The sequence below is a fragment of the Epinephelus fuscoguttatus genome, linkage group LG2 (assembly GCF_011397635.1).
Source record: "Epinephelus fuscoguttatus linkage group LG2, E.fuscoguttatus.final_Chr_v1".
In the NCBI taxonomy this organism is placed as follows: domain Eukaryota; kingdom Metazoa; phylum Chordata; class Actinopteri; order Perciformes; family Serranidae; genus Epinephelus; species Epinephelus fuscoguttatus.
Genome location: NC_064753.1, coordinates 48237978 through 48262150, shown reverse-complemented (window position 1 = coordinate 48262150; position 24173 = coordinate 48237978). Strand labels below are relative to the sequence as shown.

The following is a 24173-nucleotide window of genomic DNA, read 5'->3' as shown; positions in this document are numbered from 1 at the left end:
GTGGAAACACAATAATAAATAAAAACATGTTTTATATCACACCTGTCGTGGTGGAACCAAATGACTGCAGTCCACGATAGTTGTAGATGGGGTTGTTGATGGAGTGGTAGGAGAGGCAGGAACAGTTGTAGATGGTGTTGCACATGGACTGCTTTTGGTATCGATTTGACAATTTGCATTGCAATATGCAGTGTAACACCACCCCAGGCCATCAGTGCGGTTGTATATCACTTCCCCTGTGAAAATTAGAGTCAAGATAAAAGTTTAGTACACAGAATAATAGGATTACCAATTCATCAACAACTATAATTAATAAGACAGAGACAGATAGTGGCTATTCAAGCTGAAAACAAAAAAACAAAACAATCAAACAAACAAAAAAACAGGCAAGAGGTTCCGTCTCATAAAGGTAGCTCTTACTGTGAAAAGACTGTAATAAATGAGCCTGACAAATCAAACCAGGCTTAATCTATTTTATCAAGCCAACTCCATGCTGTCGTGAGCAGACTAAGTCTTGTTTAATTTTACCTCCAGTTTGGGCCATCTGAAATCCCAGAGTGTTGTTCAAAAGCACTGACTGCTGTTCTGATAACATGTCTGACACAAGTTCACCTGTTCACCTTTCAGTTGCTTATTTAGGCTCAATATATTTATATTGTTGAAAGTCATAAAAGATATGACTCGGGGGAGATGTAAAAAATGTGTCTTCAAAAAAAAAAAATCAAAACAAAGGAAAAACTAATCACACAGACTTTATCAGTTATTGAGGTATTTTGGAGGGTACATTCAGTTGGACCTGTGTGTTCAATTTCAAGTCAAACTAATTTTTGGCTTGAACCCCTGATAAAATATGAAGCAATTACAATTCACAACAATTATAATCTTGCTCTTCACCTCCCCTGCAGTGGACCTATTATAGAATAACAAGATGAATGTGAAAATGAAAAATGGGGATAAACCTACCAGGATTATACGTAGTTCCATTATGAATGCAGACACATAATGTTGTAGATACAAGTGTGGTTCCGGCTGGTAAGGTAGTGACAACATTTGTGGTGCCTGGAAGTGTCTTTGTCAATGGTCCAATGGAGGTTGTACCTGTTGTTGGTGTAGTTTTAGTGAAGATCGTGACAGTTGTGTTAACAACTGAAGGTTTTGTAACAGCAGTTGTAGTTTTTTGCGATTCTGTGATTGGACCTTCTGTTGTAGTGCTTGATGTCGTGGTCGTAGTTTCACCAACAACTGTAGTAGACTTTGTAACTGGACTTGTGGTGGATTTAGGTGGTTGTGTTGTCTCTGTCTTTGCAGTTGTCTTTTCAGATGTGGTTGTCTCAACACCTTTGGTTGTGCTCTTCACAGTTGTTTCAGTTACAACTTTAGTGGTTGTGGTGCTAACAGAGGGCTTTGATGTCACGACTGTTGTTTCAGGGCTTGTTGTGACACCTGGTTTTGGTGTTGTAGTTTCAACAACAGCTGTAGTAGACTTTGTAACTGGGCCAGTGGTGCTTTCCGTAGGTGCTTTTGTTGTCTCTGTCTTTGCAGTTGTCTTTTCAGGTGTGGTTGTCTCAACACCTTTGGTTGTGCTCTTCACAGTTGTTTCAGTTACAACTTTAGTGGTTGTGGTGCTGACAGAAGGTTTTGATGTCACGACTGTTGTTTCAGGGCTTGTTGTGACACCTGGTTTTGGTGTTGTAGTTTCAACAACAGCTGTAGTAGACTTTGTAACTGGGCCAGTGGTGCTTTCCGTAGGTGCTTTTGTTGTCTCTGTCTTTGCAGTTGTCTTTTCAGATGTGGTTGTCTCAACACCTTTGGTTGTGCTCTTCACAGTTGTTTCAGTTACAACTTTAGTGGTTGTGGTGCTAACAGAGGGTTTTGATGTCACGACTGTTGTTTCAGGGCTTGTTGTGACACCTGGTTTTGGTGTTGTAGTTTCAACAACAGCTGTAGTAGACTTTGTAACTGGGCCAGTGGTGCTTTCCGTAGGTGCTTTTGTTGTCTCTGTCTTTGCAGTTGTCTTTTCAGGTGTGGTTGTCTCAACACCTTTGGTTGTGATCTTCACAGTTGTTTCAGTTACAACTTTAGTGGTTGTGGTGCTAACAGAGGGTTTTGATGTTATGACTGTTGTTTCAGGGCTTGTTGTGACACCTGGTTTTGGTGTTGTAGTTTCAACAACAGCTGTAGTAGACTTTGTAACTGGGCCAGTGGTGCTTTCCGTAGGTGCTTTTGTTGTCTCTGTCTTTGCAGTTGTCTTTTCAGATGTGGTTGTCTCAACACCTTTGGTTGTGATCTTCCCAGTTGTTTCAGTTACAACTTTAGTGGTTGTGGTGCTAACAGAGGGTTTTGATGTCACGACTGTTGTTTCAGGGCTTGTTGTGACACCTGGTTTTGGTGTTGTAGTTTCAACAACAGCTGTAGTAGACTTTGTAACTGGGCCAGTGGTGCTTTCCGTAGGTGCTTTTGTTGTCTCTGTCTTTGCAGTTGTCTTTTCAGATGTGGTTGTCTCAACACCTTTGGTTGTGCTCTTCACAGTTGTTTCAGTTACAACTTTAGTGGTTGTGGTGCTAACAGAGGGTTTTGATGTCACGACTGTTGTTTCAGGGCTTGTTGTGACACCTGGTTTTGGTGTTGTAGTTTCAACAACAGCTGTAGTAGACTTTGTAACTGGGCCAGTGGTGCTTTCCGTAGGTGCTTTTGTTGTCTCTGTCTTTGCAGTTGTCTTTTCAGGTGTGGTTGTCTCAACACCTTTGGTTGTGATCTTCACAGTTGTTTCAGTTACAACTTTAGTGGTTGTGGTGCTAACAGAGGGTTTTGATGTTATGACTGTTGTTTCAGGGCTTGTTGTGACACCTGGTTTTGGTGTTGTAGTTTCAACAACAGCTGTAGTAGACTTTGTAACTGGGCCAGTGGTGCTTTCCGTAGGTGCTTTTGTTGTCTCTGTCTTTGCAGTTGTCTTTTCAGATGTGGTTGTCTCAACACCTTTGGTTGTGATCTTCCCAGTTGTTTCAGTTACAACTTTAGTGGTTGTGGTGCTAACAGAGGGTTTTGATGTCACGACTGTTGTTTCAGGGCTTGTTGTGACACCTGGTTTTGGTGTTGTAGTTTCAACAACAGCTGTAGTAGACTTTGTAACTGGGCCAGTGGTGCTTTCCGTAGGTGCTTTTGTTGTCTCTGTCTTTGCAGTTGTCTTTTCAGATGTGGTTGTCTCAACACCTTTGGTTGTGATCTTCCCAGTTGTTTCAGTTACAACTTTAGTGGTTGTGGTGCTGACAGAGGGTTTTGATGTCACGACTGTTGTTTCAGGGCTTGTTGTGACACCTGGTTTTGGTGTTGTAGTTTCAACAACAGCTGTAGTAGACTTTGTAACTGGGCCAGTGGTGCTTTCCGTAGGTGCTTTTGTTGTCTCTGTCTTTGCAGTTGTCTTTTCAGATGTGGTTGTCTCAACACCTTTGGTTGTGATCTTCCCAGTTGTTTCAGTTACAACTTTAGTGGTTGTGGTGCTAACAGAGGGTTTTGATGTCACGACTGTTGTTTCAGGGCTTGTTGTGACACCTGGTTTTGGTGTTGTAGTTTCAACAACAGCTGTAGTAGACTTTGTAACTGGGCCAGTGGTGCTTTCCGTAGGTGCTTTTGTTGTCTCTGTCTTTGCAGTTGTCTTTTCAGGATGTGGTTGTCTCAACACCTTTGGTTGTGCTCTTCACAGTTGTTTCAGTTACAACTTTAGTGGTTGTGGTGCTGACAGAGGGTTTTGATGTCACGACTGTTGTTTCAGGGCTTGTTGTGACACCTGGTTTTGGTGTTGTAGTTTCAACAACAGCTGTAGTAGACTTTGTAACTGGGCCAGTGGTGCTTTCCGTAGGTGCTTTTGTTGTCTCTGTCTTTGCAGTTGTCTTTTCAGATGTGGTTGTCTCAACACCTTTGGTTGTGATCTTCCCAGTTGTTTCAGTTACAACTTTAGTGGTTGTGGTGCTAACAGAGGGTTTTGATGTCACGACTGTTGTTTCAGGGCTTGTTGTGACACCTGGTTTTGGTGTTGTAGTTTCAACAACAGCTGTAGTAGACTTTGTAACTGGGCCAGTGGTGCTTTCCGTAGGTGCTTTTGTTGTCTCTGTCTTTGCAGTTGTCTTTTCAGATGTGGTTGTCTCAACACCTTTGGTTGTGCTCTTCACAGTTGTTTCAGTTACAACTTTAGTGGTTGTGGTGCTGACAGAGGGTTTTGATGTCACGACTGTTGTTTCAGGGCTTGTTGTGACACCTGGTTTTGGTGTTGTAGTTTCAACAACAGCTGTAGTAGACTTTGTAACTGGGCCAGTGGTGCTTTCCGTAGGTGCTTTTGTTGTCTCTGTCTTTGCAGTTGTCTTTTCAGATGTGGTTGTCTCAACACCTTTGGTTGTGATCTTCCCAGTTGTTTCAGTTACAACTTTAGTGGTTGTGGTGCTAACAGAGGGTTTTGATGTCACGACTGTTGTTTCAGGGCTTGTTGTGACACCTGGTTTTGGTGTTGTAGTTTCAACAACAGCTGTAGTAGACTTTGTAACTGGGCCAGTGGTGCTTTCCGTAGGTGCTTTTGTTGTCTCTGTCTTTGCAGTTGTCTTTTCAGGTGTGGTTGTCTCAACACCTTTGGTTGTGATCTTCCCAGTTGTTTCAGTTACAACTTTAGTGGTTGTGGTGCTGACAGAGGGTTTTGATGTCACGACTGTTGTTTCAGGGCTTGTTGTGACACCTGGTTTTGGTGTTGTAGTTTCAACAACAGCTGTAGTAGACTTTGTAACTGGGCCAGTGGTGCTTTCCGTAGGTGCTTTTGTTGTCTCTGTCTTTGCAGTTGTCTTTTCAGATGTGGTTGTCTCAACACCTTTGGTTGTGATCTTCCCAGTTGTTTCAGTTACAACTTTAGTGGTTGTGGTGCTAACAGAGGGTTTTGATGTCACGACTGTTGTTTCAGGGCTTGTTGTGACACCTGGTTTTGGTGTTGTAGTTTCAACAACAGCTGTAGTAGACTTTGTAACTGGGCCAGTGGTGCTTTCCGTAGGTGCTTTTGTTGTCTCTGTCTTTGCAGTTGTCTTTTCAGATGTGGTTGTCTCAACACCTTTGGTTGTGCTCTTCACAGTTGTTTCAGTTACAACTTTAGTGGTTGTGGTGCTGACAGAGGGTTTTGATGTCACGACTGTTGTTTCAGGGCTTGTTGTGACACCTGGTTTTGGTGTTGTAGTTTCAACAACAGCTGTAGTAGACTTTGTAACTGGGCCAGTGGTGCTTTCCGTAGGTGCTTTTGTTGTCTCTGTCTTTGCAGTTGTCTTTTCAGATGTGGTTGTCTCAACACCTTTGGTTGTGATCTTCCCAGTTGTTTCAGTTACAACTTTAGTGGTTGTGGTGCTGACAGAGGGTTTTGATGTCACGACTGTTGTTTCAGGGCTTGTTGTGACACCTGGTTTTGGTGTTGTAGTTTCAACAACAGCTGTAGTAGACTTTGTAACTGGGCCAGTGGTGCTTTCCGTAGGTGGTTTTGTTGTCTCTGTCTTTGCAGTTGTCTTTTCAGGTGTGGTTGTCTCAACACCTTTGGTTGTGATCTTCCCAGTTGTTTCAGTTACAACTTTAGTGGTTGTGGTGCTGACAGAGGGTTTTGATGTCACGACTGTTGTTTCAGGGCTTGTTGTGACACCTGGTTTTGGTGTTGTAGTTTCAACAACAGCTGTAGTAGACTTTGTAACTGGGCCAGTGGTGCTTTCCGTAGGTGCTTTTGTTGTCTCTGTCTTTGCAGTTGTCTTTTCAGATGTGGTTGTCTCAACACCTTTGGTTGTGATCTTCCCAGTTGTTTCAGTTACAACTTTAGTGGTTGTGGTGCTAACAGAGGGTTTTGATGTCACGACTGTTGTTTCAGGGCTTGTTGTGACACCTGGTTTTGGTGTTGTAGTTTCAACAACAGCTGTAGTAGACTTTGTAACTGGGCCAGTGGTGCTTTCCGTAGGTGCTTTTGTTGTCTCTGTCTTTGCAGTTGTCTTTTCAGGTGTGGTTGTCTCAACACCTTTGGTTGTGATCTTCCCAGTTGTTTCAGTTACAACTTTAGTGGTTGTGGTGCTGACAGAGGGTTTTGATGTCACGACTGTTGTTTCAGGGCTTGTTGTGACACCTGGTTTTGGTGTTGTAGTTTCAACAACAGCTGTAGTAGACTTTGTAACTGGGCCAGTGGTGCTTTCCGTAGGTGCTTTTGTTGTCTCTGTCTTTGCAGTTGTCTTTTCAGGTGTGGTTGTCTCAACACCTTTGGTTGTGCTCTTCACAGTTGTTTCAGTTACAACTTTAGTGGTTGTGGTGCTGACAGAGGGTTTTGATGTCACGACTGTTGTTTCAGGGCTTGTTGTGACACCTGGTTTTGGTGTTGTAGTTTCAACAACAGCTGTAGTAGACTTTGTAACTGGGCCAGTGGTGCTTTCCGTAGGTGCTTTTGTTGTCTCTGTCTTTGCAGTTGTCTTTTCAGATGTGGTTGTCTCAACACCTTTGGTTGTGATCTTCCCAGTTGTTTCAGTTACAACTTTAGTGGTTGTGGTGCTGACAGAGGGTTTTGATGTCACGACTGTTGTTTCAGGGCTTGTTGTGACACCTGGTTTTGGTGTTGTAGTTTCAACAACAGCTGTAGTAGACTTTGTAACTGGGCCAGTGGTGCTTTCCGTAGGTGCTTTTGTTGTCTCTGTCTTTGCAGTTGTCTTTTCAGATGTGGTTGTCTCAACACCTTTGGTTGTGATCTTCCCAGTTGTTTCAGTTACAACTTTAGTGGTTGTGGTGCTGACAGAGGGTTTTGATGTCACGACTGTTGTTTCAGGGCTTGTTGTGACACCTGGTTTTGGTGTTGTAGTTTCAACAACAGCTGTAGTAGACTTTGTAACTGGGCCAGTGGTGCTTTCCGTAGGTGCTTTTGTTGTCTCTGTCTTTGCAGTTGTCTTTTCAGGTGTGGTTGTCTCAACACCTTTGGTTGTGATCTTCACAGTTGTTTCAGTTACAACTTTAGTGGTTGTGGTGCTGACAGAGGGTTTTGATGTCACGACTGTTGTTTCAGGGCTTGTTGTGACACCTGGTTTTGGTGTTGTAGTTTCAACAACAGCTGTAGTAGACTTTGTAACTGGGCCAGTGGTGCTTTCCGTAGGTGCTTTTGTTGTCTCTGTCTTTGCAGTTGTCTTTTCAGATGTGGTTGTCTCAACACCTTTGGTTGTGATCTTCCCAGTTGTTTCAGTTACAACTTTAGTGGTTGTGGTGCTGACAGAGGGTTTTGATGTCACGACTGTTGTTTCAGGGCTTGTTGTGACACCTGGTTTTGGTGTTGTAGTTTCAACAACAGCTGTAGTAGACTTTGTAACTGGGCCAGTGGTGCTTTCCGTAGGTGCTTTTGTTGTCTCTGTCTTTGCAGTTGTCTTTTCAGGTGTGGTTGTCTCAACACCTTTGGTTGTGATCTTCCCAGTTGTTTCAGTTACAACTTTAGTGGTTGTGGTGCTGACAGAGGGTTTTGATGTCACGACTGTTGTTTCAGGGCTTGTTGTGACACCTGGTTTTGGTGTTGTAGTTTCAACAACAGCTGTAGTAGACTTTGTAACTGGGCCAGTGGTGCTTTCCAGAGGTGCTTTTGTTGTCTCTGTCTTTGCAGTTGTCTTTTCAGGTGTGGTTGTCTCAACACCTTTGGTTGTGATCTTCACAGTTGTTTCAGTTACAACTTTAGTGGTTGTGGTGCTGACAGAGGGTTTTGATGTCACGACTGTTGTTTCAGGGCTTGTTGTGACACCTGGTTTTGGTGTTGTAGTTTCAACAACAGCTGTAGTAGACTTTGTAACTGGGCCAGTGGTGCTTTCCGTAGGTGCTTTTGTTGTCTCTGTCTTTGCAGTTGTCTTTTCAGATGTGGTTGTCTCAACACCTTTGGTTGTGATCTTCCCAGTTGTTTCAGTTACAACTTTAGTGGTTGTGGTGCTAACAGAGGGTTTTGATGTCACGACTGTTGTTTCAGGGCTTGTTGTGACACCTGGTTTTGGTGTTGTAGTTTCAACAACAGCTGTAGTAGACTTTGTAACTGGGCCAGTGGTGCTTTCCGTAGGTGCTTTTGTTGTCTCTGTCTTTGCAGTTGTCTTTTCAGGGGTGGTTGTCTCAACACCTTTGGTTGTGCTCTTCACAGTTGTTTCAGTTACAACTTTAGTGGTTGTGGTGCTGACAGAGGGTTTTGATGTCACGACTGTTGTTTCAGGGCTTGTTGTGACACCTGGTTTTGGTGTTGTAGTTTCAACAACAGCTGTAGTAGACTTTGTAACTGGGCCAGTGGTGCTTTCCGTAGGTGCTTTTGTTGTCTCTGTCTTTGCAGTTGTCTTTTCAGGTGTGGTTGTCTCAACACCTTTGGTTGTGATCTTCCCAGTTGTTTCAGTTACAACTTTAGTGGTTGTGGTGCTGACAGAGGGTTTTGATGTCACGACTGTTGTTTCAGGGCTTGTTGTGACACCTGGTTTTGGTGTTGTAGTTTCAACAACAGCTGTAGTAGACTTTGTAACTGGGCCAGTGGTGCTTTCCGTAGGTGCTTTTGTTGTCTCTGTCTTTGCAGTTGTCTTTTCAGGTGTGGTTGTCTCAACACCTTTGGTTGTGCTCTTCACAGTTGTTTCAGTTACAACTTTAGTGGTTGTGGTGCTAACAGAGGGTTTTGATGTCACGACTGTTGTTTCAGGGCTTGTTGTGACACCTGGTTTTGGTGTTGTAGTTTCAACAACAGCTGTAGTAGACTTTGTAACTGGGCCAGTGGTGCTTTCCGTAGGTGCTTTTGTTGTCTCTGTCTTTGCAGTTGTCTTTTCAGATGTGGTTGTCTCAACACCTTTGGTTGTGCTCTTCACAGTTGTTTCAGTTACAACTTTAGTGGTTGTGGTGCTGACAGAGGGTTTTGATGTCACGACTGTTGTTTCAGGGCTTGTTGTGACACCTGGTTTTGGTGTTGTAGTTTCAACAACAGCTGTAGTAGACTTTGTAACTGGGCCAGTGGTGCCTTCTTTAGGTGGTTTTGTTGTCCCAGTTGTTTCAGTTGTCTTTTCAGATGTGGTTGTCTCAACACCTTTGGTTGTGCTCTTCACAGTTGTTTCAGTCACAACTTTAGTGGTTGTGGTGCTGACAGAGGGTTTTGATGTCACGACTGTTGTTTCAGGGCTTGTTGTGACACCTGGTTTTGGTGTTGTAGTTTCAACAACAGCTGTAGTAGACTTTGTAACTGGGCCAGTGGTGCTTTCCGTAGGTGCTTTTGTTGTCTCTGTCTTTGCAGTTGTCTTTTCAGGTGTGGTTGTCTCAACACCTTTGGTTGTGATCTTCCCAGTTGTTTCAGTTACAACTTTAGTGGTTGTGGTGCTGACAGAGGGTTTTGATGTCACGACTGTTGTTTCAGGGCTTGTTGTGACACCTGGTTTTGGTGTTGTAGTTTCAACAACAGCTGTAGTAGACTTTGTAACTGGGCCAGTGGTGCTTTCCGTAGGTGCTTTTGTTGTCTCTGTCTTTGCAGTTGTCTTTTCAGGTGTGGTTGTCTCAACACCTTTGGTTGTGCTCTTCACAGTTGTTTCAGTTACAACTTTAGTGGTTGTGGTGCTAACAGAGGGTTTTGATGTCACGACTGTTGTTTCAGGGCTTGTTGTGACACCTGGTTTTGGTGTTGTAGTTTCAACAACAGCTGTAGTAGACTTTGTAACTGGGCCAGTGGTGCCTTCTTTAGGTGGTTTTGTTGTCTCTGTCTTTGCAGTTGTCTTTTCAGATGTGGTTGTCTCAACACCTTTGGTTGTGCTCTTCACAGTTGTTTCAGTTACAACTTTAGTGGTTGTGGTGCTGACAGAGGGTTTTGATGTCACGACTGTTGTTTCAGGGCTTGTTGTGACACCTGGTTTTGGTGTTGTAGTTTCAACAACAGCTGTAGTAGACTTTGTAACTGGGCCAGTGGTGCTTTCCGTAGGTGCTTTTGTTGTCTCTGTCTTTGCAGTTGTCTTTTCAGGTGTGGTTGTCTCAACACCTTTGGTTGTGCTCTTCACAGTTGTTTCAGTTACAACTTTAGTGGTTGTGGTGCTGACAGAAGGTTTTGATGTCACGACTGTTGTTTCAGGGCTTGTTGTGACACCTGGTTTTGGTGTTGTAGTTTCAACAACAGCTGTAGTAGACTTTGTAACTGGGCCAGTGGTGCTTTCCGTAGGTGCTTTTGTTGTCTCTGTCTTTGCAGTTGTCTTTTCAGGTGTGGTTGTCTCAACACCTTTGGTTGTGATCTTCACAGTTGTTTCAGTTACAACTTTAGTGGTTGTGGTGCTGAGGGTTTTGATGTCACGACTGTTGTTTCAGGGCTTGTTGTGACACCTGGTTTTGGTGTTGTAGTTTCAACAACAGCTGTAGTAGACTTTGTAACTGGGCCAGTGGTGCTTTCCGTAGGTGCTTTTGTTGTCTCTGTCTTTGCAGTTGTCTTTTCAGATGTGGTTGTCTCAACACCTTTGGTTGTGCTCTTCACAGTTGTTTCAGTTACAACTTTAGTGGTTGTGGTGCTGACAGAGGGTTTTGATGTCACGACTGTTGTTTCAGGGCTTGTTGTGACACCTGGTTTTGGTGTTGTAGTTTCAACAACAGCTGTAGTAGACTTTGTAACTGGGCCAGTGGTGCTTTCCGTAGGTGCTTTTGTTGTCTCTGTCTTTGCAGTTGTCTTTTCAGGTGTGGTTGTCTCAACACCTTTGGTTGTGATCTTCACAGTTGTTTCAGTTACAACTTTAGTGGTTGTGGTGCTGACAGAGGGTTTTGATGTCACGACTGTTGTTTCAGGGCTTGTTGTGACACCTGGTTTTGGTGTTGTAGTTTCAACAACAGCTGTAGTAGACTTTGTAACTGGGCCAGTGGTGCTTTCCGTAGGTGCTTTTGTTGTCTCTGTCTTTGCAGTTGTCTTTTCAGGTGTGGTTGTCTCAACACCTTTGGTTGTGATCTTCCCAGTTGTTTCAGTTACAACTTTAGTGGTTGTGGTGCTGACGGAAGGTTTTGATGTCACGACTGTTGTTTCAGGGCTTGTTGTGACACCTGGTTTTGGTGTTGTAGTTTCAACAACAGCTGTAGTAGACTTTGTAACTGGGCCAGTGGTGCTTTCCGTAGGTGCTTTTGTTGTCTCTGTCTTTGCAGTTGTCTTTTCAGGTGTGGTTGTCTCAACACCTTTGGTTGTGATCTTCCCAGTTGTTTCAGTTACAACTTTAGTGGTTGTGGTGCTGACAGAGGGTTTTGATGTCACGACTGTTGTTTCAGGGCTTGTTGTGACACCTGGTTTTGGTGTTGTAGTTTCAACAACAGCTGTAGTAGACTTTGTAACTGGGCCAGTGGTGCTTTCCGTAGGTGCTTTTGTTGTCTCTGTCTTTGCAGTTGTCTTTTCAGATGTGGTTGTCTCAACACCTTTGGTTGTGATCTTCACAGTTGTTTCAGTTACAACTTTAGTGGTTGTGGTGCTGACAGAGGGTTTTGATGTCACGACTGTTGTTTCAGGGCTTGTTGTGACACCTGGTTTTGGTGTTGTAGTTTCAACAACAGCTGTAGTAGACTTTGTAACTGGGCCAGTGGTGCTTTCCGTAGGTGCTTTGTTGTCTCTGTCTTTGCAGTTGTCTTTTCAGGTGTGGTTGTCTCAACACCTTTGGTTGTGATCTTCACAGTTGTTTCAGTTACAACTTTAGTGGTTGTGGTGCTGACAGATGGTTTTGATGTCACGACTGTTGTTTCAGGGCTTGTTGTGACACCTGGTTTTGGTGTTGTAGTTTCAACAACAGCTGTAGTAGACTTTGTAACTGGGCCAGTGGTGCTTTCCGTAGGTGCTTTTGTTGTCTCTGTCTTTGCAGTTGTCTTTTCAGGTGTGGTTGTCTCAACACCTTTGGTTGTGCTCTTCACAGTTGTTTCAGTTACAACTTTAGTGGTTGTGGTGCTGACAGAAGGTTTTGATGTCACGACTGTTGTTTCAGGGCTTGTTGTGACACCTGGTTTTGGTGTTGTAGTTTCAACAACAGCTGTAGTAGACTTTGTAACTGGGCCAGTGGTGCCCTCCGTAGGTGCTTTTGTTGTCTCTGTCTTTGCAGTTGTCTTTTCAGGTGTGGTTGTCTCAACACCTTTGGTTGTGCTCTTCACAGTTGTTTCAGTTACAACTTTAGTGGTTGTGGTGCTGACGGAAGGTTTTGATGTCACGACTGTTGTTTCAGGACTTGTTGTGACACCTGGTTTTGGTGTTGTAGTTTCAACAACAGCTGTAGTAGACTTTATAACTGGGCTAGTAGTGCCTTCTGTTGGTGCTTTTGTTGTCTCTGTCTTTGCAGTTGTCTCTTCAGATGTGGTTGTTTCTACAGGTCTTGCTGTGGTCCCACTTGTGGTGGTTGGCAGTGATGTAGTGACAACAACTTTGGAAAACAAAATTTTTCAACCAGAACACCGTTAGTGTCGTGTAAAAAATGTCATAAAAATACTTATTTTTAAAATATTTTTTTCAATATAGTTTTCCATTTCTAAACATCTTAATGTTTTTTCCCCATGAGTTATTGTGAATATGAAAGGAGGATCATCGGTTATTCTGCATAGATTTTGTACCTGTAGTGGTCGGTCCAGTCGTGCTGAATGTAAAGGGGGTAGTTGGAGGACCAGGGGTGGCCACAGTAGCGCAAGGATACATTTCCCTGGTAACAGTCCCATTGACTCCACACTTGGCTGTCAGGCAGTGTCCTATCCCATCCGTGGTGTTGTAAATGGTTTCCCCATAATCATAGGTTTTGCCATTAACATAGCATTTACAGTCTGCACATGAAGAGTATCATATTGTCAATTTTTTTTTACACACACACACACACACACACACACATATATATATAAACATTTAAAAACATATATGTATATGTCTATGTATAAACATTACCTAGACCGCATGAGTAGTCACCAAACTTTATGGTGGCATAATAAATGGCCTGTATCATACAATCAATCATCATTAGACTATCCCCTGCACACAATGGTTGTTCCCTTACCGGGATACATTAGGCCCATAGTGTAGTATTTGGGCAGCATTTAGAAGCTGGAGGCGGCTTTTTGTAATTGTTTTTGATAAGAATGAAGCCTTTTGCTTGCTGTTTTTTGCGTTGCTTTGCGCCTTGTGTTTCTGCGCTCTAGGTGCCTGGCGTTTTTGTCGGAGTGCTCTGAACTCAGAGGTGGGAAAATGCCACGTCATCTCCTTTTTCGTCATCTTTTTACCTGTTGTCCAATCAGATGATTTGAGAGGTGGGCCTTCTGTGGTGGTCACGACAACAAGTTTGCAGTTGGTAAACTGTAAGGGAAAACTGATGGTAGCATTTGCTGGATACCCAGAGCTATACGGCCCGACGATAGACAGCAGGTTGTCAAACTGCCCCTGCATCCTCCTAAAAATATGCCTGTAAACGGCCATCATGGAGGAGAAGCTCTTGGACCAACTGGTGGTACTCCCTATGATCCACCCTCTTTTTTAGGGTCTCATGTACCCACATAGATCTCTGTTTCCCTGAACCCAACGAACTATTTGCTGACAGTCGCCCAACCTCAACTAGAGCTACGGCAATTACCCTCTGCCTCAACATTTTAGGAACTACATGCTGATTACTGTCAAAAAACTAATATAAATGAATAAACGGTCGATTGATCCCACGAGAAGTTGAGAATAAAAAGGTGAGTCTGTGGTTGCCTGGCAACGGTAAAAGGCGCAGCAAGCATTTTTAATTTTTTTTTTCAGTAGTGGCATTCAATTTAAAAAAGGCAGTGCAGCGCACCTCGCATTTTACAACCTGGTGTGCTAGTGGTGTGTAGCGCCAAGCCAAATGAAGCACAAGGTTGAGATGCTGTTTAAATGTAGCGACCAGGACACACTGCTATCTCCGTCTCTCTCCTCTGTTCTGTGGATGCTAGCTGAAGGTCTGTGTGTCTGTATGAACACAGGTAAGGTTGAGCTGCATGCACACAGATCAGAGAAGCCAAGCGGACAGATAGAGGCATGCCCTTCAGCTGAATTCACACAAAATCCAGCAACGCAGCATCTTCCTGAAGGGTTGTGGGTATGTAACCACCATGAAACAATCAGAAAAATAATGTTTTATATCTCAGTCACTACTTTGTTTTCGTTAATGCCACTCAGTCTTCATTCACTATCATCTAGCTCGTTTGTCCACCGCTGCTTTTTCAGTCTCGTTGAGCCAAGGATGAGGGGCCAAGTTTAAATTTTGAGTTTACAAACAGTAGACAACAAATCCAGCCTAGTATGTCTTTAATAGGAAACCTGAAGCAGATATTTAAGTAACGCAAAAGTTACTTTCTCTCGAAACGAATTACTTTATATGCAGTAATTGGTAAAGTAGTCCAATTACTTCTGTGAGAGGTAGCTAGTAACTGTAATTAACAACTAAATTTTAGCAACTTGCACAACTCTATTATTTACATAAATAGATAAATACATAAATGAATATAAAAAATGTGTGTACTTACAGTTCACATCGTAGTGGCAGCTTATTTTATTGACTGTACAGGAGCTTTGAAATAGATAGAAAATTTAGACATGTCATTAAACTTTTTGATTTAACATGTTGTACATACAACCACAATTCTATCTCATGATGCATAGTAAATCTCAAGATTTTAATCAGAACTAGGAAGCTTTTTGATATCATTCAGTTGACTCAGAAGAGAAGCTCAGAAAACACTATTACCTGGGACGACATGAGGACTTGTACAACTCTACTTAAACATGTACTCATCTTTTTCTCCAGTCATGGCATAACCACACATTTTGAGCTTATCATTTAAGCAAAGAAACGTCTAGGTCCAGCTCCAGGTCATCGATATTGTAAAATTTTACGCCCACGTATACCATAGTAAAATCTTTGTCTTGTACCAGCCAGAAACTGCGATGGCTAAAGACAGAATGGTTCTTGGGACAGAAATGTAAAAGTACCCTAAACACCCTCACAGGTTGGACAGCTCCTGACACTGACTGCAAAGTTGACATTAAAATGTAGTCATATGCTCATCTACAAACCATTACGACAGGCAAGCCTTAAAGCCCACCAGCAGAAAATGGTGGTTGTCATGTTAGATGTGTTACATTTGCGATGATATTATGTAGCAGAGACCTTTCAACAATGCTTTGGTTAATGTGTGGATAGGCTTAGGCACCAAAACCACCTGGTTATGGTTTCTGAAAAATCACATGTTGGCATAGAAAAAATGTAGGGGCATAATCCCCACTGGAAATGAAGCCTCTTGTGCCCAAAAAGCTGCAATTTGAATACAGCTACAACTCGCTAAATCACAGCCGATTTTGTTCTTTGTTCGTCTCAAACAGTGGTCTGCAGCTTGACAAGTATCTCACCTACATGGTCCTGGATCAACATGTCACATCCCATTCCTGGACCGACATTGCGTTCAACCACTCACAGCCATTTGACATCATCAGTGTGCTTCTCTCAAAATTCCTTTGTGCTTCATTAGCTAGTTGTTTTAAAGAAATTAAACAAATTTAAATGAACATAAAGTTACTTTGCTAAACAAGTATCTATGCTAAGATGTAGTCAATAGGCTGGAACAAAATAGTGCAAAGTGTTACTGAGTAAGCTTGCACATTTTCCCTCCTTTTTTATGGCCTATTAAAAATTAGCATAGCTTACCTAGTTAGCAAGCTAACTCACTCATATTCTTGTCTGTTACCATGTTTACTCATTAATATAGCCAACGTAGTTAGAAAGCAAACTCACTAATATATAGTCTATTGCCAAATTTACTAGTTAGCATTGTCTACCTAGTTCGTAAGCTAACTCACTAATATACTAGTCTACTGCCAAGTTTACTCGTTAGCGTAGCCTACTTAGATAGCAAGCTAACTCACTAATATTCTAGTCTATTAGCAAGTTTACTCGTTAGCATAGCCAACCTTGGTAGCAAGCTAAGTCACTGATACTTTTGTCTACTGCCAGGTTTACTTGTTAGCATAGCCTATCTAGTTAGCAAGCTAACTCACTAATATGCTAGTTCATTGCTAAGTTTCCTTGTTAGCAAAGCCCAGCTAGCAAGGTAACTCACCATAATAGTTCATTGCCAAGCTTACTCATTAGAATAGCCCACCTAGTTATCAAGCTAACTCACTAATATTAAAGTCTTTTGCCAAGTTTGTCATTAGCATAGCCAACCTAGTTAGCAAGCTAAGTCAGTGATATTCTTGTCTACTGCCAAGTTTACTTGTCAGTATAGCCTATCTAGTTAGAAAGCTAACTCAGTAATATGCTCGTCCATTGGCAAGTTTACTCTTAATCATAGGCTACTCACTCAGTAAGTTTACCCTCGAACCCTGCAGCAGCTCATGAGGATTTTGTTCAGTGTAACTTTTAAATTTTACTAACTTATATTTGGAAAACTAGCTTAGCTCTACAGAAGCTCAAAGGCATTTTGAAAGAAGCACACAAGCAGCACACTGATGATGTCAGAGGGCTGTGATGGGTGCAGCTGAGCGTGTTCATTATTATTAACTGAAGCAGCTACTCTGACCACTGAAGTTACATCTGCACGCGCTGGTCCGTGCTGCTACACATTTTTCTTATGCAGCTGGTCTATTTATTTTTTTCTGCGTGCGGCTCCACTTTCCTCCAACAATTAAAACTACATTGAACTGTGTACAAACGAGTACAATCTGTGATGCAAAAATGTTTTTACATTTTACCATAAAATAAATCAAATTATTACATCCTGTTTTTAAAACAATCCAGTTGATTAATTCAGTACCAGCTAATATAGCCTACGCTTTCAAACCCTCCATAACCAACTGCATTATGATATGGCAAAACAAAACCTCCCATGTGCCCCGTGTATTTTTTGGCCGTTACTGTGAAGATAAGTCATCTGTATGAGACATACCAAGTGTAACAGTTTTCTGCTGGAACCTTAGCTCCGTCATCGTAATGGTTGCCTTTGTCATCATAGCAGCCACACTGGTTCCAGGGAACGCACATCATGCTGTCTTCGTTAAAGTAGGGCTTGTTGGGGGGACACTTTGGATAGCACCCTGCAGCACCATCATAACATTTAGATTACTTAGTGGAAACACAAGTGTAGCTAAATAATAAACTGCTGCAACAAAATAGCACTTTTATCCAAAGTGCTTTGCATCTCCTTCACGCATTCACACTAACACATACACACACAGTGATGGGTCACTGATTGACCCTATGATCAGTGGACAACTCCTCTACCTCCTGAGCCACAGCCACAATACAATACATACTTGCCTACCGTAGGATTTTTGCTTCAGACATGACCTCTCTCTTTTAGGATAAATTTAAATCCTGATGACAGGGAATTTACCCACGTTAAATTTTGCCGAATCACATTGTCGCCTTGAGACCATGCGCCAGATGCATAGAACTGGGCGCACATGCACAAGCCTCATTTCCACTCCCACAGTTCGCCAAAAATGGATATAAAAACGCCCTTAAACATATGCCTGCATATCAATCTGTGCCCCTCCACCACTAGCAAAGACAAAGAGATGAATGAAAAAATTATAAAATGTATCACATAAATAATCTAGAATTAAATTTATAAATGATTATGATTATGCCTTTGATTGACATTTTACAAAGTGCCATGCAGCAGGCAAATATAATAACACAACTAGCGAAATTGTCAAATAACTTATATTTAATCTGCTCATTATGATCACAGCTGAAGAATGTCTGAAGAATGCGTGAGGTGCGCACATTTTCAATGCACATTCTTCCTTTATAAATATCAGTTTATGTGTGGGAAAAGGCATATGTACGTTTTTTTTGTGCATACACACTGTTAATGCATCTGGCCCCTGGTCTCACATGTTGACCCTGGGCAGGTCTGTGGCTCAGGGATGAGGAATCAGGGATTTGATTTATATCATCAATGCAGCAGAGCAACAACATCGCAAGTTTGAATGAGGTGTCCATCTTAAGTTTTTTCCTCTTTACACTGACCACAATGTGTTCATTTTAAATTATTTCAAATGTTCCACCCCTTACATTTCTTTTTGTTTTGTCCAGTGGCTGAAACAGCTGCAAGACAGATTTCTTAAAGATGCTATATATAACATTGGAGAAAGATAGTTGATCGCTGAGTCTCCTTCCCAGGTCGCTACATACTGATGACCCTGGGTTGGTGGTCGAACCGTATCACCAGCCGCCAAGTGTCACTGTTTGACGGCCTGGGAATGAGCACTTTTAAGATACACAACACACTAACCCAAAGAAATGAAAAGTTATATTATAAATATGTAATCATATCCATCAAAAAAAAAAAAAAAAAAAAAAAAGCCAGAAAAAGAAGGGACCACCAGAAAATGCTGAAACAGCAGCACAGTTGGGCTCAAAGCCTGGCTTTTACACACAGATTCCACTAGTCAGGCAAAAGATCTTTATTAAGTACCTTCCAGGCCAGTGATGAGCTCTGAACAGTTTCCTGATGGATTCCTACATGTCTTCATGCAGTCAGCTCCACAGGGCTTGTAGTGCCAAGCACAGCCACCATGTCTGTTATAGTAGTCACAGAAAAGAGCTGCAAGAGACAAAATGATTACTTCTTAGCTTGTGTGACTAAAGTCAGGGTGTTTCCCAACATAACAAATTAAAATCTTTTGGTAGAAGATGCAGTGCTCTACAGATCCTCAGATTTTCTTGGTGTGATGGACGCCAAACTTACGGCACAGCTTTGGAGTTCTCCATGCAATGCAGGCCCCAGCTCCATTACAAGCTTTGGCGTAGGCAGCCACAGCTGTGCAGAGACATTCGCAGTCCCCACCAGTGTCACAAGCACAAGAGTCTCTCACACAAGAATCATAGTAGGGACCAGGATCAACCTTAAACACAATAATGTACTCTTTAGCAGAATAATTAAAGTTGAGTGTAACAAAAATGTCCTGTGCTTGTAGCGGTAGTTTACCAACCCAATTGCTAGAAAAAATGTTCGGACTTTATGTTTCTGCAAACTATGGATACATTACATTTGTAAATAATTTTGTAGCAGACATGTTAAAAACCACTTGGTTATGGTAAGGAAAAGATCGTGTTTGGGCTTAAAACACAAAACAAGTTTGGTGGCACAAGCCGCTGAAAAAGCGGTAAAAAACACCCAGTTTCAGTGACACAAACACAGCCTGGAAACACTATAATGTGCTGGTGAAAACGACAAGGTTCAGGTGCCAAAACCACTGCTGCAAATGCCACAATGTGTGTGTGTGCGTCCGGGGCTTAAATGCTACTGGGAAACATTGCGATGTGTTGGTAAAAGAAATCCAAGCTCAGGGGCTCAAACACTGCTGGAAAACACAGAGATAAGTCGGTGAAAAACACCCAGGTTTGGGGGCTCAAACACTGTCACAGACGCTTCTTGGAAATGCCCAGATGTGTTCATGAAAAACACCCAGCTTCCAGGGCTCAATTGTTACTGGGAAATGCCGCGATGTGTCGGTGAAAAAAATCCAAGTTTGGGGGCTCAAACAAAAAGGGTTGCCAAAAACAATCGTTTTTGTTGTTTGTTTCCCTCTTTTGTTGGGTTGTTTGTCTCAGACAGTGGGGGTGTCTCGCCTAGGAGTCATAACATCCACTATCCTCTCCACCTCCAGGTGACAAAATCAGCTCGTAAACTATTTTGAAGACATTGATATGATATGAAACATATAATGAAATGTATCCCAGTTTACTGGCGACTGGGCTTGTTCAACAGTGGCATTGATAGCAATCGTAGTAATCATACAGGCCGTACTATTGTCACTGATGGTGGAAATATTGTGGTGATGGTGATGAATTTTGAGGTCGGAGTTCACCAGAATCATAAGGAATCATCTACTGGGGACTGTGAATTTCCCATTTAAATATCTTGACAGTCTGAAAAGTAGTTTTTAAAATATTTTGCCGTGGGCGAAAGTTTTGCTTGAACATACGGATGGGCAGAGCAACTGACGTACTGATCGACACACAAAGCAGTCAGCACTTAGTGCCATAGACAGAAAGAAATAATTTTTCAAACATCATGGAGGTTAAAGTGATAATGGGTGTGTATGTGCATACGTGTGTGTATCCAGCACTATCACCACAGTTACCTTTGAATGACAGGACTGGAAGGTGACACTGGTGATGATGCTGCACTGTTTCTGAGACCAGGCTGCTCGGTAGCGGTTGGTGGAACAGGGATCGCTGACTAGCCGGGCATTTGGACAGGTGGATGAAACCTTCCAACTGTTACCAAATTCCAGAACGTCTGCCACTGTCTCCTGGGAGCGTGTGGTGAAGTCATTCCTGATGTTGCCGTCGTAGTTTCCGCACAGACCACAGACTTTACCCTGAGAGGGAGGAGGCCAATGACAGAATTTACTTACTCACAAACATAGCCTTGGCATTTTCATCTGATACCTTTACTGTCCAATTTATAGGTTCCTGTCTTAATAAGTGACTCCTGTTTACCACAGAGCGGCTGACTGCAGCAGAGCATAAGACAGATGGTAAATCAAACTTCCAGTGCAAATGTAACTTCAGCCGCAAAATGACCATATGTATAACAATTACTCACTACTAGGGGAGTAATGATCCATCAATCTGGATCGACATATCAATTTAATGATCAACGTTCCAATCTCATTAATGCTATGTGAAAACATCAGTCCATATCATCATCTTTAGGTTACGCCTTTATTTTGAAATTCTATGTCACTGTCATACAGCAACAGGTAGATGGCAAGCAGCCGAGAAAGACGAGGAGGATAACAACAATGTTAAACTGAAACAACGTGCACGCAGGCTGAAATTCAACCGTGCTATTCTGGCGAGTAGAGGAAAACTCTGCTAGCCGTTAGGCTAATTTATGCAATGTAGAAGTGCTTAAGCTCTTATTAAATGACTAGTAAGAAACTTTTGTTTTGTCTGTGAATCTTGGCAGTTATCATTATTGTGGTTGTTATGTTTTATGGCCAGATAGCCCTGAATTTTTTGGAAAAAGATCATAGTTTGGGTTAGAATTGAAACTTCTGTCAGAAAGCCCTGAAGGTTAGCTTATTCCATGTGCTGTTTTATGTGCGTTAGTCGAGTCAGTTTAAACTAAACTTTAATGCTTTAATATTATTTGGTCATTTTACATGTGGAACATCCCTTTTTAAGCTGAATTGATCCATAAACATCACACAAAACAGAGCAGAGTCGAGGTCACACCTGTAAATGTGTGGGCCATAAAACAAAGCACCAATATTTTCCTCAATATTAATCAGCATAAAAATATTGATTAATGTGAGTTAAGCCGGACTGAAATGAGCTGGTGTTACCAGTATGCTTTGTGCAAAAGCCAAGTGTCTATTAGGACATGCAGACTTGATTGTTTACCTGGAACTTGGGGCTGAGTTTAATGAAAAGACTGGTCTTCTGGTCCCACATGAGGACAAGTCCCTTCATGATCGTCACCACCTGGTAAATACCCATCTTTTGTATCTGAGCAGGGAACACCTCACTGCTGCCCTTTACCATTTGGAAGCTGTCATCTTTAAGATGGAATTCATTATCCTGTAGGCATTAACATCAAATAAACATGTATTTTATTACAGCAGCAGTTACGTGAGATGGAACAGGTCATCATGTGCTCAATAAATCCTTTCTTTCTTAAACCTGAAATTTTTTATGCTATTCAGGAACTTGTGCTGTTTCAAATCACAGAACATGTGCACAGTTTGTTTGTTGTGTTTACCCCCATGAAGATCTTGATGGCCCTGGAGCAGGTGGTTCCTGTGGTTCCACAGGGAATGTTCTCACTCATGACGCTGAAGCTTCCATTGCCCTGACCACCACCACAGTTGTCCTGAATAAGGCACAGACACAGGATGAGATTACCGGGCAACACTGTTGTTAGTTACATTTCATGCTTTCACTGGCCTTGGTATCAAATATTGCTATTTTTCAAGGTATTGTATCAAAGATAGAAATGACAGTATTGTGACAACACTGTGATGGATTATTTATGAAGGAACTTTCATCCCTGTCCAGCTGCCACTTTACCTGTATGAGTGTGTATTCACACTCTCCATTGAAGTCAAACCTCTTGTCATCAAATGTGGTGTAGTGACCGTCGCCATAAATCCCACAAACTTGATCACACACTTTTTCAGTACATTGGAACTTCCGTTTTTTGCAGGTGCTGCAGAGAAACACACCAGACACCAACCATCAATAATGTAAATCTGACATCAGCAAAATTATCTGTGATTATTATTTTTACATTTGAATTCAGAATGTAAACATCTGTGTGCGAAATCACAGCAAACCAGTTTTGATGGGGACACCAGATAGTGGTGACAATTTGTTGTCTGATAGGCCTACACACTTATAAACAGTGTCTGGAAGAAGATCAGTTCCGCGCTCAGGATTCCAGGTAAATAACCTGCTGCTGCGCTCTTGAAAGCTGGCACAGACAAGGCACAAGAGTAGTGCCCAGAACCCTACCTCACGTTTTCCGGGGGTTAAAGACAGCATGTGTACGGCCCCTAATCTCCAGGGCTGGTACCTGCGGTTATTCCACAGGCTAGTTAATAACATGTCGGGCAGGAAATCCAAAGTGTGGGATCATTTTGAGAAGGTGAAGGACGAACCCAAGGTGATATGTAAACTCATCTTCATTGGTCGACTACAAACATGACGTATCATGTGAAACATGGAAGTAGCTACATGCCCATTAGCCCACAGCGTCATTAACAGGCGGCTCGCTCAGTATGTGACGTGCACTTGGAGATAAAATATAGGCCTATATTAATGAAGGTTCATTAGTACGGTTTGTATTTCTCTGTAATGTAGCACAGTGTTAACAATGTTACTGATACTATTCTTTCTCACACCTTCAACTCAAACCACCAAAATATATCAGTTAATCATTACATTCATATCAGATTACAATGCAGTCTTAAATAACTGTGTGGGGAAACCTCTACACGAGGAATATTTAGTGTGTGCATTTCCACGCAAGTACACACTATACTGGTGTATATGTAAAGCACTGTACAAACCAGGTGTTGCACTCCACAGTCAGAGTCTCTCCAGGCTGATAGGCCTGTCCATTGTGCAGACATGGACAGTTGGCTTCAGTGACACAGCCTCCTGCTCCATCAGACACCAGGCCAGAAGGGCACATGCAGCCTGACGTACAGCCCACACTGATCTGTGGAAGGAGACAAGATGGTGTGAGCCAAACATTGCCTGTACATCTATGTTTGACCTTCTGTGAGTGTGTGTGCTATGCTGTACTTACACAAGCCATGTCCAGAGTGCCGCAGCTCTTCTGACAGTCAGTCCCAGTGGACCCAGGGTCAGCAGTAGAGCAGTCAAAGTAAACCATGGGGGAAACGCATGTTGGTTTGGCTGAGTAATAAATAACAGATTCATGTTAGAGTCAGTTCCAGATGTCACATGCATTAGTCTATGTCTGTGATTCTCTGTATCTCAGCAGGAGCTATTCTGTCAGCCTGGAAGCATCATGATGTGGACACAACAGGCCTCTGCAATAACTGACAGGTTTTCAGTGGGACATGTGCCTTTTTATGTGTTTAATAATTACTCAATATATCATTCACTAATAAGTTTCAACAGTTAAACACAAAAGTATTCAAAACACTTGGTTTTTAGAAAGATGAGGATTTGATTGTATTCATGTGTTGAAACCTACATGTTAGCTGGGTCTCTCCTGGACAGCTCAACTTTCCTTGTCTGCAGTAACTGTGGAAACAGGTAGACAGCGGAATTAGAAAAAGTGTCATCAACAGGCATCCTGAAATCAGTCCCTGTCCGTCAGTGGAATTCCTAACCCCATTTATTGTACTGGTACATTCACATCATGTTTGCAGAATGAATTCAGATGTAACACCTATCATTTAAACTAACAATTATTTATTTTGATTAGCCGACTACTCTAATGACTAATTTATTGATTATTAAGATTCTTTTTTTATTACTCAATCAATATAACAATTAAGTAACCCCAAAAATAATAACAGAAACTTGTCTAATAAATATTTAAATATTTTATTCAACCATCTTCTCTTGAAAACAAAGATAATAGCGCATATTTTAAAATTAGTCTTATTTCTAAGTCACTGTTGTGTTGATACTGAAATAACTCCCTTTTGTCCACCTACT

At 42.1% G+C, this 24173-nt stretch overlaps 1 protein-coding gene across 1 annotated transcript in view; it reads right to left on the bottom strand.

Moving 5' to 3' along the window:
• Nucleotides 1-24173, bottom strand: part of LOC125879511 (mucin-5B-like) — a 43780-nt gene that overhangs the window by 13496 nt on the left and 6111 nt on the right. Inside the window, exons 12-26 of the mRNA XM_049561447.1 lie at nucleotides 23704-23753; nucleotides 23290-23399; nucleotides 23048-23199; nucleotides 22047-22185; nucleotides 21739-21849; nucleotides 21381-21557; nucleotides 20111-20350; nucleotides 18712-18868; nucleotides 18439-18567; nucleotides 16903-17050; nucleotides 14485-14528; nucleotides 12571-12774; nucleotides 12099-12383; nucleotides 964-1338; nucleotides 43-236 (exon numbers count right to left, since the gene is read on the bottom strand). Coding sequence (XP_049417404.1) covers nucleotides 43-236; nucleotides 964-1338; nucleotides 12099-12383; nucleotides 12571-12774; nucleotides 14485-14528; nucleotides 16903-17050; nucleotides 18439-18567; nucleotides 18712-18868; nucleotides 20111-20350; nucleotides 21381-21557; nucleotides 21739-21849; nucleotides 22047-22185; nucleotides 23048-23199; nucleotides 23290-23399; nucleotides 23704-23753 — 2515 coding nt within the window. The remainder of the gene's footprint in view (nucleotides 1-42; nucleotides 237-963; nucleotides 1339-12098; nucleotides 12384-12570; nucleotides 12775-14484; nucleotides 14529-16902; nucleotides 17051-18438; nucleotides 18568-18711; nucleotides 18869-20110; nucleotides 20351-21380; nucleotides 21558-21738; nucleotides 21850-22046; nucleotides 22186-23047; nucleotides 23200-23289; nucleotides 23400-23703; nucleotides 23754-24173) is intronic.